Source organism: Lampris incognitus, chromosome 8 (genome assembly GCF_029633865.1).
Source record: "Lampris incognitus isolate fLamInc1 chromosome 8, fLamInc1.hap2, whole genome shotgun sequence".
NCBI classification, from domain to species: Eukaryota; Metazoa; Chordata; class Actinopteri; order Lampriformes; family Lampridae; genus Lampris; species Lampris incognitus.
The window spans coordinates 12,771,215-12,789,477 of NC_079218.1; the positions used below are offsets into that span (position 1 = coordinate 12,771,215).

Below are 18,263 nucleotides of genomic sequence, written 5' to 3' on the forward strand. Positions count from 1 at the left end.
GACTCCACATGTATTGGAGGAGGCATGTGGTAGTCTGCAGCCCTCCCCGGATCGGCAGAGGGGGTGGAGCAGCGACTGGGACGGCTCAGAGAGCGGGGTGATCGGCCAGGTACAATTGAGGAGAAAAGAGGGGGGGGGGTTTTAAAAATGTTGTGTGCATTTACTTTTTGACCTTGGTAGAGTCTACCTGTGTTTATGTCTGTGTGTGCTTTGCATATGAACTTGTGTGGTGCATATGAGCATGTGCACATATATGTGTGCGTGTGTGCACATGGAGGTCATAACTCATCGTCCACTCAAACAACCCATAACTCACTGCCCCCTCACCTAAACAGTACCATCTGTCACTCCAGCCCATTCTCTCTCTCTCTCTCTCTCTCTCTCTGTCTGTGTTGCTCTCGCTCTTCTGTTTTCTTTTTCCCTCGTCTGTGTTCTGTGTCCTACCGCTAGCTTGCCGCGCGGAGGGCGAGTCAGAGCGAGAAGATTTTGAGGACGGACTGCAGGAAATGGCAGTTGACGTATGTTGGAGAGCGTACTGTACACGTCTGCAGTCCGGTCTGGGTGTTAGAAAAAAACATCTACCGGTGCCATGCCAGTTTTTGGTATCGGTGTATCCAAGTCATCACGGGGAAGCAAACAAGGCCCAAAAACAAGACGTTTCTGATATCTTCAGAGTTTAAAAGTCTTCTTCCTGAGGAGATTTATATTGAGAATAATGTTCACTGACATTTTTGTTGTGCATCTTGACAAAGTTTTGTTGAAAGCTGATTGCAGCCAAATTGCCGATCCACAACTGCAGTCAGTACTGACATCAGGGATGTCAGTACTGACTGACATCAGGGATGCCCAGCCCTGCTGCTGTCACATTCACATCAGTTTATTCTTGTTTCCCCTCTGGGGCGAGCCCGCCGTGTGCAGACAGCCCGCCAAAACTAACCTTTCTCTTGTTTCTCCTCTTTGTATGATTTTTTTTTTTTTAATTTACCAACAGATGTTTCGGAAAAAGGCGTCTTCCTCCTTGAGAATGAGAAGAATAACAGAAAGCACTAGATGTAATAAGTTCATTCTTCCTTTTCTTTGTATGCAGGGTTTGAAACGGGTAGCGCTGTCTCTTTTCAACATCCAACGTTGTCAAAAGAAACCAAACTGTGAGCCGCTCAGGGGCTGGATTCAAGGGGGGGGGGGGATGAATCCTACACTGTAAAAAATTCTTCTAAATGAGTCTTTTAAATAAGCAAAGAAAAAAAAGTGGGAAGCTGGATGTGGGTGTGTTCTGGTCGCTGCACTAGCGCCTCCTCTGGTTGGTTGGGGCACCCGTTGACCAAGTACAACTGGGGAGAAAAAGGGGGGGGATATTTTTTTTTGAGTGGAGCAAACTGTCCTATGTTAAACTTCTAGATAAGCCCAGTCATCTCAGTTAAAACTGCACTTTAAGACCTGACGTGTCAAATCTTAAAATCCTTGGCTGTTATTTTGCAGTGTACAACAGTTTGGCATTTCAAAGGAGCTACTGGGTTGCCTGTGGTGTTTGTTTTATTGGCCGGTGTGGAGGAGAGGTCTGACGCCGGAGCAAACGAGCCCCTTTGATTTGGACCTGCTGAGGCGGCTTGGCTGGTTCTTGGCCAACAGCTCACCAGGTGGTTTCAGCCTTGACAACTTTGGATGTTTTAACTCAAGTTGCTTCTCACTTCTGCCACAGTGTGCGCTCGAGACTATGTAGAATTACACAAATAATCTTAATTAAATGAGCTTATAAATCAATGGGTTTTAGATTTCAAAAATTTAAGTGATTCTTTGTTGTTGTTGTTTTTGCCTACTGTGAAAAATGGATGCGAACAAGGTGGATTACAGTCTAGTATGCTGCATGCTCCCCTTAGATATCAACCTTTTGTGCCAAGGAAAGAGAGGCAGATCAAAGACCGTGTGATCCTGGGTGGTCCTCGGCACGCCAGCTCGGGCTTTAGAAGCATGTAATCGCTTTGTAAGGGTCGACTGTTCCTTTGGCCTGACTGAAAATCAAGCTGTCTGGGGCAGGTGACTCGCCATTTGTTGCCCTTGAAAACTGCAGTTCGCCTGGCAAAAAATTTAACTCCAGAAGAAATCAATTTAACCCTGTGGGGGAAATAGAAATTATAGATCGAGGATTGGTTTTATTTGATCAGAATAGACCCTCACAAAGCTAATATTTAGGTAGTGGCAGTATGGAGATGTTCCGGTCTGTGAGAGTCCACCTGCCAGCTGCTTTCTGTGAAACCTTTATTAACTTACATGAATCTGGTTTTCTTCAACAAGCTGTTGTAACATAGACTCAAATGGGTTTGTCCAACTGGCTATGTATTGGTTTGTATTGAACATGCTAACTTGGTTAGCATGTTCAATACAAACATAAGCTTGTGCTTTGCATTAACCATTGGCTTTAGCAAGTGGCACTATTCTGTCAACTGAAAGTACCAGGTGAAGGAAAAGAAATCCAGTTCAATTTGTTAAGGTAAGAACCACGGTTGGTGAAATCTCTACATGTTAAGTCGTCCCCAAGCTGTCAAAGCATCAAGACTTCGGTTGAAACAAGATTTTCTGGTTTTTGGGGTTTAAAACGCCGAGAGTTTTGCCGGTGGTTGGTTTGGCTTTTCAGATTTCTCAGAAGTTGGCTGGTGGGGTCAGACTGTCATTCCTCCATCTCTGTTGGTCTTGTGCGATCATCCTGTCATGCATTGTTGTGTCCACGGCTTCCTATAGAGTGGAGTGTGGTTGGGGCAGGTGGCGGTCAATCTGCATGTGTCGCCGACCCTAACCCACTTTTTATCTCCTCTCCTCCCCCACATGTCTCACTTATATCTTCCTGCTTCCTGCTGTTACCCTGCTTTGCTCCACCCTTCCGTTCCTCTCTCTCTCCATCTGCTTCTCTCTTTCTCTTATCCATTTGCCTTTGACTGCACCCTCAACTCCATCTCTCTTCACCACCCCTCTTTTTCCCTGCATCCCTTGGTCCTCCTCCTGTCATGTCCTCCCCCGTGCTCTCCCTCCCCCTCACTCCTTGGTCCTCTTCTGCACAGGGAGCATAGACCGTGGGCGGAGCTCCTCCTTCCATGAGGTGCGTGGTCAGCGAGAGGCGGAGATGAGGGCTGCGGCTGAGGAGACGTCCAACAGCAGCAGTAGCAACGGAGGAGGTGCAGGAGGTGGAAGCGGTGGAGGAGGTGGCAGCAGCACCGTCCTTCAGCGCCTCCTGCAGGAGCAGATGAGTCGTAACTACCTGCTGCACCAACAGCAACAACAAGGAGGAGGAGGTGGAGGTCCGGGGGGAGGAGGGGGGTACTCAGGACAGAGCCAGGGACAGGGAGGCCCCCCAGACGACCACTCCATGACTCCCCACATCGCCCGGCAGGAGCCTCAAGGACAGGAGCTGCAGACAGACGGTGGCCTGGAGAAGCTGGGCTCCTCCTCTTCCTCCCGTGGCGGGGGAGGTGGGGGAAGTGGAGGAGGAATAGGGAGTGGGGGGAACAGCAGCGGTGGGGGAGGGAGTGGCCCCAACCCTGAGGACCTCCCCACATACGAGGAGGCCAAAGTCCAGTCGCAGTACTTCCGTGGCCACCAGCCCCCCCCACAGCAGAGCCCACAGCCCCCCCTCCCTGCCTCGGTTGGAGCCGCCTTCTATGTCACTGGGGTGACCAGTTCCAAGGTGCGCACGGAGGGCCGGCCCACGGTGCAGCGGGTGAGCGGCGCGGGAAAGGTGCACCAGGATGACGGGCTGAAGGACCTGAAGCAGGGCCACGTGCGCTCCCTCAGCGAGAGGCTCATGCAGCTGTCGCTTGCAACCAGTGGTGTCAAGGCCCACGCGCCAATCACCAGCGCCCCGCTGTCCCCCCAGCTGCCGCCTCCGGGGCCCCCAGGGGACTACTACAAGCCCCAGCATCGTGGCCCACCGCCGGACTACCCATTCAAGGGTATGGGCTCCCCACCAAAACAGCAGGAGCCTGGGGCTCATTTTTACCAGGAGCAGAGAGGGAGGGAGCACTCGAGGGAGGTGCCTCACGTCCGGTACCAGCCCCCGCCAGAGTATGGCTCATTCAGGTGAGGACAGAACACACACTTCTAGAGGTGTAACTCACAATAACACACTCATGTTAACACCTGTACTATGTCTGTGTGTGCATTTAAACATATTGATGTATACGGATGTGTATTGCTCATCTGGGTTAAAAATATATCATTTAAGACTCAACATCACATTATAACCATTTAATGGTGGAAGTGTAAAGGATTGTTAGCCTAAAACTCTTGTTGCTTGATAGAAAATGACATAGGACGCAGGCGTCCTATGTCATTTTCTATCAAGCAACAAGAGTTTTAGGAGATCAGCGGTTCGAATCCCCGTGTTACCTCCGGCTTGGTCGGGCGTCCCTACAGACACAATTGGCCGTATCCGCCGGTGAGAAGCCGGATGTGGGTATGTGTCCTGGTCGCTGCACTAGCGCCTCCTCTGGTCGGTTGGGGTGCCTGTTCAGGGGGGAGGGGGAAATAGCGTGATCGTCCCACATGCACGTGCCCCTGGCGAAATGCCTCACTGTCAGGTGAGCAGCCGGTGACTCCACATGTATCGGAGCAGGCATGTGGTAGTCTGCAGCCCTCCCCGGATCAGCAGAGGAGGTGGAGCAGTGATCAGGACGGCTCGGAAGAGCGAGGTAATTGGCCAGACATAATTGGGGGAAAATCCCCCCCTCAAAAAATAGAAAATGACATCGAGCAAGTCTGCTTTTTTCGGACTAGTCTTTAAGAAAAATATTCTATTGTCTGTGACAAATGTAATGTCTGATTTCATGACTTCTTGGACTACTGCCTTGTTTCCTCATCGAAAATCTCTCGAATGGTTGCTAGAGTGATAAATTCTTTGCAAATGGAGCTTTGAAAGTTCAAAATCTGGTGAAATGGTGCAACTCCTTTTTATTCTTTCATATTGTGATACATATGACATCCATTATCCAAAGCGCTTATCCTGCTCTCAGGGTCGCGGGGATGCTGGAGCCTCTCCTAGCAGTCCCTGGGCGGCAGGCAGGGGAGACACCCTGGACAGGCCGCCAGGCCATCACAGTGCATAATAAATATAATTAATAATTAATAAAGTATCTACTACTACTACTTTCAGCTGCTCCCATTAGGGGTTGCCACAGCAGATCATCCGTTTCCATTTCTTAGGGAGAAAATACCAAATAATTAATAAAGTATATTAATATATATATAAAGTTTTTTTTGTTTTTTTTTTGGTATTTTTTTTGCATTTATATACTTTATTTATTATTTGGTATTTTCCGGACCAAATAATTAATAAAGTATATCAAAAAAGATATATAAAAAATATATATAGTAAAGTATATCTCTGCCTCTCGCTGACCACTCACCTCTACCAAATAATTAATAAAGTAAATCAAAATCAAAAAATATGTTTTTCACCCTCTTGTATTTCGTAGAGCATAATGATTTTTTTTTCAATTTTAATTCTAATCGTTTGATCCTTTGGTCATACAATGTCAAAAATAATGACAAATTCCTATCAAAAGTTCCCAAAGCCAAGACCGACGTCTTAAAGCTGTTTATTTAGTCTGACCAGTAACCAAAATAACCCTAAGATATCAATTTTATAATCATATGAAGCAGAAAAGATTAAAAAAAATAAAATCTGCAGGGGCGTCCGGGTAGCGTGGCAGTCTGTTCGGTTGCCTACCAACACGGCGATCAGCGGCTCGAATCCCCGTGCCACCCCCGGCCCGGTCGGGCGTCCCGAAGAAAATAATCACCATATTGATATTTTTTCTTGGCAACGTTCAGCCCTGACACACAAGCATTTACACATACACATTTGTATATGCCATACAAACAAGTACTTCAGGACACATGCGGGCGCGCACGTACACACACACACACACACACACTCAGTCAAGTCTTACTGTGCGTCAGTCCACTTTCGCTGACTCACCGGTCTCTGTTTTGACGGCCGCTTTGACGTATTGTGCAAAGTGTTGTTGAATGAGACACAGACGTGAGCGCACAACTCATCATCTGACCTCCACATACACAAGTATCCCCACGTTACAACAAACGTGCACACAGGTGTGCGCGCCGCACCTTGACAGGAGTTCAGAGAATTCCCAGCAGCACCTTTGCTGTTGGATCCAGTAAAGCCGTGTGCTGACACAGAGCGGACGGATCCCGTCAGGCTGGTTTCACGGCTGCTGGTTTCCCTCTGAGCTAATCGCCATCAACCAGCCGTGGACTCAGCAGGATTTTAATCGTCGACGCTGGAGATGCGTCGGGGCACGCTCGGCTCTGCCTTTTGATGACGACGCTTTGAGCGTTTGGGCGAAGGAATCTTTGCTCTTTTGAAAACCAGTTCGTGGATTGTGTTTTTCCACCCTCGCCCAAAAACACCTTCCGAACAGCAGGTGGGTCACAGTCTCGGGTGTTAAACGAGAAGAGGAAAAACAATTTAAACGCCCTGATGAAATGGATACTTGGAGGTTGACCGTAGAATCGACCACAGCATTAAAGGGAGGAGTTTAGTTGAGTTGGATGTATTCGTTTACAAAAAGAGGGACAAAAACTTGTCGAAAAAAATTAGTTTAGAAGAAAATTTCTATTGAACGTCTGCTGTCAGAATTGCATCTCTGCTCTTTGCAGATGATGTGGTTTTCCTGGCTTCATCAGAACGCGACCTCTAGCGCACACTGGGGCGGTTTGCAGCTGAGTGTGAAATGGCCGGGATGAGAGTCAGCACCTCCAAGTCTGAGGCCATGGTTCTCTACCGGAAAATGGTGGATTGCCCCCTCCAGGTTGGGGATGATTTGTTGCCTCAAGTGAAGGATTTCAAGTATTTCAGGGTCTTGTTCACGAGTGAGGGTAGGATGGAGCGGGAGATTGACAGGTGGATTGGTGCAGCATCAGCAGTAATGCGGACGTTGTACCAGACCGTTGTGGTGAAGAGGGAACTGAGCCGGAAAGCAAAGCTCTCAATTTACCAGTCAATCTTCGTTCCAACCCTCACTTATGGTCATGAGCTTTGGGTAGTGACCGAAAGGGCAAGATCGTGGATACAAGCAGCTGAAATGAGTTTCCTCCGTAGGGTGTCTGGGCTCAGCCTTAGAGATTGGGTGAGGAGCTTGGACATCCGGAGGGAGCTCAGAGTTGAGTTGCTGCTCCTTCGCGTCAAAAGGAGCCAGTTAAGGTGGTTTGGACATCTGATTAGGATGCCTCCTGGGCGCCTTCCTTTGGAGGTTTTCCGGGCACATCCAACGGGGAGGAGACCCCAGGGTACACCCATAACTCGCTGAAGGGACTACATGTCCAGTCTGGCCTGGCAATGCCTTGGGATCCCCCAGGAGGAGCTGGAGGGCGTTGCTGGGGAGAGGGACATCTGGAGTGCCCTACTTAGCTTACTGCCACCGCGACCCGACCCCGGAGAAGCGGCTGAAAATGAGATGAGATGAGATGTCTATTGACACATACCATACATATAAATGTGCTAAAATGTAAATGGAACTAATCTTGGATGCAAATCTTACACCGTACTTGTACATCCTGATCCGAAATAACACCTTTCAAATGAAACACTACTCTCGTGTAAGAGTCTTAAAAATATATTTCTTGAATAAAAGAGAATTTTATCCGGCTACTGCTGGCAAACCAATGTGACAATTTTTAGCCAATAAGATGTCTCGTATTTTATCCCTTTCATTACAAATAATTGTATTTTAGTCTCAGCTTGTTACTGTACATAGAGATTGCTTTGTTTTGGTTTTAGCAGCTTTAGCCACATAATCCATCCGTCCATTATCCGAACCGCTTATCCTGCTCTCAGGGTCGCGGGGATGCTGGAGCCTATCCCAGCAGTCACTGGGCGGCAGGCGGGGAGACACCCTGGACAGGCCGCCAGACTATCACACAGGGCCGACATACAAACACACACACCCACACACATTCATACCTAGGGACAATTTAGTACGGCCAATTCACCTGACCTACATGTCTTTGGACTGTGGGAGGAAACCGGAGCCCCCGGAGAAAACCCACGCAGACACAGGGAGAACATGCAGACTCCACACAGAGGACGACCCGGGATGACCCCCAATGTTGGACTACCCTGGGGCTCGAACCCAGGACCTTCTTGCTGTGAGGCGACTGCTGCCCCACCGTGCCGCCACTAGCCGCATAAAACCTCACAAAATCATCCAAAGACTGTGCTCGTAAAACAAAATTCAAATGCTTTTTCTATCTTTTGCTAAATCTACTGAAGATAATAAAGGTGCTGTATTCCTCAGGAGCCAAGCTGAATCTTTATGAAAGAACCTAGCCGAAGCATTTTTAGCCATATCTTGTTGCTTCATATAATCAATGTAAGCAAAGCTAATTCAGTGTCATGACGTCAAGCTAACTCTTTGTAGCTTTGAAAGAGAAGTCAATCTCATTTGTGAATATTCTTAGTATGATTTGACCATCGAAACAGAATTGTCTGATTGGTTCAGTCCAAATAAGCATGGCCATGATAAGCATATTCCAAACAAAACGCTGAGCATTCCAATATTTGTCTGGTCAGGTAAATAGCTGTTTAGATAGAGAAACACTAGACTGAATCAATCCCCTTAGAGTTTTCAGTGTGTGTGTGTGAGTCAGTCAGTCAGTCAGTTTGTCCAACAGTGTGGCTTCCATTGATAGTTAATAATAATTCAATAATATGATCTTCTGTGTTTATACAAGACATCCATCCATTATCCAAGCAGCTTATCCAAAGTCGGGTCGCGGGATGCTGGAGCCTATCCCAGCAGTCGTTGGGCGGCTGGTGGGGAGACACCCTGGACACCTTCTCTCACTAAGATGTGTGACTTTTGGGTCACACATCTTGGAACAGCCCAGCTTGGGTCCTGGGCTGTTCCGGTGGTGCCCGAACACTACTTGGCATCCTGCGCGTCATATTCTTCATAAACTTTATAATTCAGTTATCCTCTTTCAATATTGTATTCTGTAAATTGTGTAAACACAACATCCATTGCATGTTGTCAGTTTTGGGAGAGAGATCCCTCCTCTGTTGCTCTCCCTGAGGTTTCTTCCTATTTTTTCTCCCTGTGAAAGTTTTTTTTTCACGGAGTTGTTCCTTATCTGATGTGAGGGTCAAAGGACAGGATGCTGTGTTGCTGTAAAGCCCCTTGAGGCAAATTTGTAATTTGTGATATTGGGCTATACAAATAAAATTGACTTGACTTGACAGGCCGCCAGTCCATCACAGGGTCTATGCAAGACAAAGTCCTCGAAAATGTTGAGGAAAAGGATTTCCCTAAAATTAGTGAAAACCTCGTCTCTTCACAGGTCCAGTAAGGACGGCTCAGTGCACTCCCAGAGAACCATTCACCACCACAGCCCCACCTCATCCGTTACCTCTGTGGGCTCCTTGTCCCGCGCCCAGTCCTCAACCCTCAGCAGCCTGCTCAGCGCCTCCCATGCCTCCTACCCTTCCTACCCCCACCAGCATCCCCCAAGCCAAGGGGAGCCCTTCCCCAGCATGGGGCCCCGCAGCCTGCAGTCCGCCGGACCCCACCAGACAGCCGACCCCTTTGCTCTGGGGCCCAACCATCCTCCACTGCAGCGGGGCCACGGTTTTCCCCACGATCCCTATGGCTCTACACCTCGGATGCATCATCAGCAACAGCAGCACCACTCATTCCAACAACATCACCACCAGCAACAACAACAGCAACAACAACAGCAGCAGCAGCAACAACAACAACAACAACAACAGCAGCAGCATCAACAACATCAACAGCAGCAGTTTCAAGGGCCCCCACCTCCTCAGCCCCAACCACCGATCCATTTCGGCCATCTCCCCCATCCACATTCCCACTCCCATCTGCAGGGGGAGCAGTTTGCCATGATGGCGCGGGCCCACCAGATGGTGGACATGCTGACAGAAGAGAACAAGATGCTGAGGCAGGAGATGGAGGCCTGCAGAGAAAAAGTGGCCAAGCTACACAAGGTACTGTGTTTTTCCTAGCCTGCATCTAACATGAGCGAATTACTTCATGATCCAATTATTTCTCACTGTGAATACTTGTGATCATAATTTATTTTGCTGTTGTAAGCATGTTAATAATACATCCAGGGACTGGTGGGTATAACGATAATACAGTAGTGATGTATTTAAAAATGGCGATGGTATCCATTTCAACACTGACATAAAATTTCTAAGCCACATCTATCTTCTAAACTGTAGGCTAACTGTTTGTCCATTCACAATTTATAATAGCTCGCAGCTGCCTGTTTGGTCAGAGAATTACAAATGTTTCACTTCCTGTAAGTTTTGAGGTGGACCTTCACAGCCAACTACAGCAGGCGGTTTCACCAAAACAACCAAATGCAAACAGATGAGCATTCAATGGAAAACTTGCACTGGTTCGGTGGTGACATCTATTGCTAAAGAAATGTTGTCCTTCCACACAGTGGACAAATTGTCATTTAAAGCCATGATACAAACACTTGATCCATTTTACGAGGAAACTCTTTTCCAAAACCGCCATTCCAGACTCGCGTAACGAAGTCTGACAGGCTAGCCGTGTCGCTCATTGAAGAAATGACTGTCACGACAGAAGAAGTGCGTGACCATATTTGCAAATTCACATAGCTGTGTAGCAAAGACAGCTCCTTCCAGTCCTCTCCAATGTCTTTTTTTTATTATTTTATATTTTTTATTTATTTAGCTGGTAATACAGTATACCCCTTTAATATGGGGGGACTGTTTGAAGGTATGAAAAAATGAATAATCCCCCAACCCTATTTCCTGCAAAACACATACTTTGACTACATATATATAGCAATGCAATATATCCCAATGATTTGTTTTTCATATTCAGTTGTTCTATTTATGTAGCATTTTGAAAATTTGACAACTGGAGTAAACAGTTTTGCCCGAATTATTTGTCGAACATCATTTGATATTTCCTTCTGCAGTACCACCTCCTTTATCTCTTTCCCCTGCTCTTTTTCTCCCCATCCTCCACAGTTGGAGACGGAGATCCAACTGGTGTCACAGGCTTATGAGAACCTAGCCAAGTCCTCGTCTAAGAGGGAGGCTCTGGAGAAGACCATGAGGAACAAGCTGGAGCTGGAAGTTCGCAGGCTGCATGACTTCAACAGAGACCTCCGAGGTACGTTTAGCCGAGCCGGGCCATGCTTAGATGAAGTCAAGATGCAATTAGGTTTTGACTACCACATGCCTCCTCCGATACATGTGGAGTCACCAGCCACTTCTTTTCACCTGACGGTGAGGAGTTTCGCCAGGGGGACATAGCATGTGGGAGAATCACGCTATTCCCCCCCAGTTCTTCCCCCCCGAACAGGCCTCCTGATCGACCAGAGGAGGCGCTAGTGCAGCGACCAGGGCATATACCCACAGCCGGCTTGCCACCCGCAGGTATGGCCAATTGTGTCTGTAGGGATGCTCGACCAAGCCGGAAGTAACGCAGGGATTTGAACCAGCAATCTCTGTGTTGGTAGGCAACCGAATAAACCGCTACTCTACCCGGACACCCCCTCAAAAGTCAATGTTTTGATTAGATGTGAATTTTTGGTACTCAGTGGAGGTCTACTTACATATTTTGCCCAGCTCTGCTCCACAGATACAGATGGATGTTGTTTTGTTACAGATGTGGTGTAAAAACTACATAAACTGGCCAGACGGATCAAACTTCACCAGCAGCTGTCAGCAGTGAAACTGGGTCATATCCTTGCATAGGATAAATGGAACAAAATGGTCTGCTCAGGGCCTCACTTGAGTCTCCATGGTGGCCCTTTGGTCAGAAAAAAGCTATATCAGGAAAACCTGCTAAGTTTGGTAACCTAAGCACATTCCCATTACTGTTTCATTGACAGCCCTATCTGCTGTCTCCTATTTCACAACCAGTTGTCCTCATCCGTGAGCCAGTTGATCAGTCACATGGGTCAGGTTTGTATTGGTGTCAGCATTCACAGTTCAGTGTCCCAACCCGGAATCGATGTGGAAAAAGACGAGAATCAGACATTCCTATCGCCACCAAAACTTTTACTTTAAAAGTGTACTAGACTTCTTGGGTTTCTTGTTTACCGGTAGTTTCAGACTCCGAACCTGTGGTGCGCTAGCACAGCTTGTTTGTTCTCAAGGAATGTCTGCTGTGGTTTGCTGCAGCTACTTTTGGTAGAAATGTGCGTTAGTGAGACAATCACCAAGCGTGTGGGATGTAGACTTAATTCTATCTGAGGTGTCAACATCTGTGGTTATATGTAATGGTTTAGAATCTGGACGTAGGGGGGTGTCGGGGTAGCCTGGTGGTCTGTTCTATTGCCCACCAGCACGGGGATCGCCGGTTTGAATCCCCGTGTTGCCTCCGGCATGGTCGGGCGTCCCTACAGACACAGTTGGCCGTGTCTGCGGGTGGGAAGCTGGATGTGGGTATGTGTCCTGGTCGCTGCACTAGCGCCTCCTCTGGTCAGTCGGGGCACCTGTTTAGGGGGGAGGGGGAACTGGGGGGGATAGCGTGATCCTCCCATGTGCTACGTCCCCCTGGTGAAACTCCTCACTGTCAGGTGAAAAGAAGCGGCTGGCGACTCCACATGTATTGGAGGAGGCATGTGGTAGTCTGCAGCCCTCCTCGGATCGGCAGAGGCGGGTGGAGCAGCGACCAGGACGTCTCGGAAGAGTGGGGTAATTGGCCAAGTACAATTGTGGCGATAAAGGAAGGGGGGGGGAATGTGGGCGTAGGCCACAATTCATTTCCACGCTACCGTTTTGATTCTGTTGCTAATAAATGACGACTGACTGGAGGAGATCATGACGGGGTTGATGCTGAGGTTACAAGACTTCTGACTGGTGAGGCTGACTCCATATTCTTAACACACACAACCATAATGTCACTGATTGTTTCAGGAACGAGCTAATTTATGACGACTGACAATAGGTAGTAATGGAAAGTGGCTTGCAAGAATGAACAGGCTGCACGTATTTCTTGTCTTTATCGTCATCTCTGAATGGAGCTGTGAAGCTTACACACACACACAGACACACACACACACACACACACACACACACGGGATATAAGTACCGCAGCTCTCTCGTTATCTGGACCCGTTTTTTTCTGTCAGGTCCTCGGGTACCACCAGTACATGTTGGGTGTTTTATTTTGCCAGGTAGCTATTATTACATTATTATTACGTTATTATGACAGTCACCTATTGTGATCTTTAGACCTGTTACAACAGATGTCAAAATGTAACGAATTACCTTGCAGAACAGAAAATCAACTGGTACTGTGTTGGACCTCCTTTACATAAAGCATGGTGTGTCACTGTGTGCACATCACTCTTGCGTTTTACCTGCGTAGACACGTCACATTGCAAATCTGCTGCCTTTGTAAAGGATTTCAGTCTGATGTGCTTCCAGGCTGTAGGGTCGTCCCACTTTGTTCTTCACTAATGAAGCCGCGGTGTGTGCTTGCTTTACCAGTGGGGGCGCTACAGGCCCACTTGTTGCAAGCAGTGCAACAGTGTACAGAACAATTTGTTTTAGTTCAATGTAGTTAAAGAGGAAATTTGTCATCAAGGAGTTTTTTTTTTTCATATTCCCCCTTGTTCTCCCTCAATTGTACTTGGCCAATTAACACACTCTTCCGAGCCATCCTGGTCGCTGCTCCACCCCCTCTGCCGATCCGGGGGAGGGCTGCAGACTACCACATGCCTCCTCCGATACACGTGGAGTCGCCAGCTGCTTCTTTTCACCTGACACTGAGGCGTTTCGCCAGGAGGACACAGCGCATGGGAGGATCACACTCCCCCCCCCCCCCCCCCGACCAACCGACCGACCGACCGACTGACTGACCGACCGACCAAAGGAGGAGCTAAGTGCAGCGACCAGGACACATATCCACATCCGCCTTCCCACCCGCAGACACAGCCAGTTGTGTTTGTAGGGACGCCCGACCAAGTCGGAGGAAACACAGGGATTCGAACCAGCAATCCCTGTGTTGGTAGGCAATGGAATAGACCGTCACGCCACCCGGATGCCCGTCATCAAGAAATTTGTATCATATATTTCGTATAACGGTTGGTTGTTTCAAGTAGAGCTGGGTAGTATTTGGATATAATATGGATTTGGTGCTTTGGTAATATAGCGATATAACTTCACCGGTCTTAAAGGCTGCATCATAGTAAAGTGAGATAATTTTCTGAACTTATTAATTTAGTGGCATGAACAATGAATGTCTACCTGCTCGGTCATCATATCCACATTACTAATGATCCTTTATCAGCTTTTTCTGTTGTGTAAATATCTCATGAAAGCACCAATAGTCATCCCCAAAATATCGTCGCGTTATCGATATGGAGGCATTCAGTCAAAAATAATGTGATATTTGATTTTGTCAGTATCACTCAGCTCTAGTTTTGAGTGCCGTTTAAGCACACTAAATATACTTTGATAAGCTCATTAGACCAGTGTTTCCCAACCAAGTCCTCAAGTACCCCCTCTGTCGTGCAGATTTTCATTGAAACCCTGCATATAGAAATCAGATGCCCAAATGAGAAGCCCGGGGGTTTGAGGACTGGGTTGGGAAATGCTGCATTAGACTTGTTTGTGTGTATGGGTGGTGGTGTTGTAGTCTAGACCAAGACTCCCACCAACCAAGACTAAGAAGACCAAGATTTCTAATGTTCAAGACCAAAACAAGAACGAGAATAAAAGAGTACAAGATTAAGATCAAGACTGCTCACAATTGACAACTGTATAGCCACAAGTGAAGCGCCAGCTAGGAGTGGTTTGAAAATCCAAAACGTGTTATGGCAGATAATGGCATTATGGCAGTGACAGCTGTGTCCGCATTCTCGGCACAAAGTCAAACATGTTTTCAGTGGGTGTTGGACTCCGATTCTGTTAGTGGTATTCATGGACTGGATCTCAAGGCGAACCTCAGAATTGCATCTCTGCTCTTCGCAGGTGATGTGGTTTTGTTGGCTTCATCAGAACGCGACCTCCGGTTTGCAGTTGAGTGTGAAATGGCAAGTCAGCACCTCCAAGTCTGAGGCCGTGGTTCTCTCTGTTTGCCAAGACATATTAATCCAAGGTGTAACGATGATCTAGAAATTATTACTATTATTTCAGTGAATAAAAATAATTAAAAAATATTTATTGGTAGTACAAAAATTCTTTCAATATTTTTTCTTGGGCCTTCACCAAATACCTTGAAGGCCCAGAGGGTCCCCCTCTGTGATGCAGACATTGAGCAGACACAGGGAAACTCATTTCCTTTTAGCAAAATAATAATAATAATGATGATACAAATAATGATCATCATTTTTATTACTATTCTTCTATTTAATCCATCACTTCAAGACTTAAAGACCAAGACAAAATAGGCCCAAGATGGAGAAGGAGAGCAGGATCAGGGCCTACGTGTCTGGAGAACTACAACCCTGATGGGTTGGTTGGGTGCTTCGGACAACAGGTTAAAGGTTAAAGAAGCTGCCTTGGCATCAGTTTTCCATCTGGTTTGGAAAAGGAATTGGGAAGTGTGCCCAACTACTGACTCGGTACGTTTGAGTGAGGGATCTAAGGCCCCGACTGCCCCCAGTGTTGCTGCTGGGTGGCCACCAGTAGAAAATGGAGTTAATCTGGGAAGCTCCATGTGTTTCACCCAAACCCTCATCAGCAGACGAATGTGGCTTTACTCAGCAGCTCGTTAGGCTGAATTTGTGTGTGTAGATTAAAGTGAAACTGGGCTCTGTTAATAGAAAAAGGCATAAATAAAAAACAAAAAAGCCATTAAGCACAGCTGAATGATGGCCCACCCAATAAAGCAGGCCTGACTTGAATCGGTCGTAACATGGTTCAGTGATGCCACCTTGGGCATGATGGACCAATAAAACCTTTCCTTGGATAAATGAAGGTTTTTTAAAAAAAATCAATTTTCCATACAGAGACCTCCTCTTTCCTGTTTGCAGTGAAGAGAAGAAAGCTCTATTCATGGCTGTAAGTCCAGAACCAAGCCCGCGGGGAGATTCCAGGCGTCTATAACAAATCACCATGGAACCTTTTTTTTTTCTTCCTGCATTCCCCTGCTTGGTTTTCAGCTCCAAACTTTCTGCTTTAAAAAAAAAAAGAGAAAAAAAAGCACCTTTCATAGTTTTGGCAGCCGTTTTCACAGTGAACAGATACTTCACCCCACTTTTCGGGGTCAAAGGTGAAAGCAGCTCCGCCATGTTCGTTGTCATTTTTTAAGAAGCGAGGAGTCATCACAGCCCCCCATTCATTTTTCATGCATCGGCCTGTTGTCTTCAGTGCTTTTACTCTTGTACCTCTAGTTTCTACACCTGCTGGGGTCATTTTTGTGAACTCGCTCACTGCTTGTTGCCGCTCGATTACTCTCTATTAGCTGAGGTTTGTTCTTGGAGACATTTCACTGCTTCAGCAATAAGTAGTTTGTCTGTGTGTGTGTGTGTGACCCTTTTTATTTACTCGTCTTTTTCAACTGGGGTATTTCGGCTCTCTATCCATTTCCTGGAAGGTACATCCCAGATGGCTCCAACTTAATGATGAGTCTTGGTCTTAAAATCCATTTAGTCCAAAAAGTCACACCCATTCCATCTATTATCCGAGTTGTTCCAAGTTACAGGCCTTGTTTAGTGATGTCACCAAATTCAAGAAAATCTGGTAAATGATACTTACAGGCTAATCAAACTCTCACAGCCTCAAAACAAGTAAAGAAATTTTTAAAAAATCGCTCAGATCCCCCCCCCCCCTGGTGTTTTGCGGGTGACCACACCCTGTAGGGTGACTCCATGGCTGCTCAGCCTGTGAGGCTCACAGTTCTTACTGCTGTGGGAGATCTGATCTAGACGGCGTGTTTCTCAGAAGAAAACGTGGTTTGTCCCATGAGTTATGACCGTCTCTCCTCTCTGCGTTACGCACGTTAAAGTTATGGTCTTATTTTTGTTTTTCTTGTGGTTTTTGCTGCGCAACCGACTCTCGGAGCTGCACAGAAGACGGATGGTAATGCAGGGGGATATTACATGTGTCTGCGAGAGAGCGAGAGAGGGAGAAAAAGAGAGACTACTACCCAGTTGGGGGTTCTAGCCTTCCCTTCCAACTCACATATTCCTCCACACACACAAAAGTGTGCGCGCGCGCACACACTCACATAGACACACAATAGACACTTGTTTTTTTTGCATGTGTTGTGGGTTGGACGGCTTCATTTACACAATCTCTCTTTTTGTCCAAGTTTTTTTTTTTTGTAGCTGTGAAACATTATATTTTAAAACTGTTTCACATTCCTCATTCCCTCCAGTCCAACACAACCGAGCCTTAAAAAAAAACTATTAATACACTGTCTCTTTCTCTGCAAGTCTGCAGAAAGGTTTTTCAGCACACTGCAATTTTCATTTCATTTGTTTTCTAATGGAGAGATTTGTCACTTATTTCTTAATACCCGCCTGTTTTAAATGTTTCTGTGTGTGTGTGTCTGTATGTGTGCTTCCATTTCCATGTTGTGTGTGTGTAATATGATTCAGTTTAATTGTGCGCGTTTGTGCTTGTTTTAATGTGTACAAGAGTGAAAGCACACTGTGCATAACATATGTGATGAAGCAGTAGTTTCAGTATATTTTTAAAGAAATTCTCACCAACTCAGAAATTGCACAACTGCGTGCTCATTTTGATATTTTCAAGGCTAGATCTGTCTGTCCTTCAGTCACTGACCTAAGATCAACATTCTGATTTAAAGTTACACTTATTGAGTTTGGCACAGTGGCGACACCTGTTGGCTGTGGGCAGTACTTCCCCAGTGCGTTCAGTATGTATTGAGAAGCTGCAGTGGCATAAAGTAACAAAGGCTTTTGTCTACCGCCAAGTTTGATTATCCGATTTAAAACTGCTGAAGACACACTAGTGTTGATGTTCATTTGTGTGCGAGAGCCCTCTTTGTTTATTACTATCATCTAACCAGACCAAACACATATGTGATGTGCAAGAGCGTAACCGCAAACTCGCTGCTTTTCGACGATGATCGCCGTTTTTAATGTCAAACAGGTCATTCACGTAAACCATGTGGATCCGGAGAGTTTTTAAAAATGGGGCGAGGGGCTGAGTGAGTGGGGACAGAATGACTGCCATTGCGCATTATCTGTCTTTGCTACAAGATTGGAGACTGTCCTTCCCGCCAAGCCAGGCTAGCATCAACCTTATTGGATTGTCCAATCAATAGTGT

General features: G+C 46.7%; 1 protein-coding gene across 3 annotated transcripts in view; it reads left to right on the top strand.

Annotated features, from left to right (window-relative positions):
• Positions 1-18,263, top strand: part of amot (angiomotin) — a 95,053-nt gene that overhangs the window by 52,858 nt on the left and 23,932 nt on the right. For 2 of the 3 annotated variants that reach the window (XM_056284805.1, XM_056284807.1), the window contains 3 exons: positions 3,054-4,068; positions 9,349-10,012; positions 11,036-11,180. In XM_056284805.1, the coding sequence (XP_056140780.1) occupies positions 3,054-4,068; positions 9,349-10,012; positions 11,036-11,180 (1,824 nt within the window). Of the gene's footprint in view, positions 1-991; positions 1,053-3,053; positions 4,069-9,348; positions 10,013-11,035; positions 11,181-18,263 lie in introns of all 3 variants that reach the window. The other variant, XM_056284806.1, reaches the window with a different exon arrangement.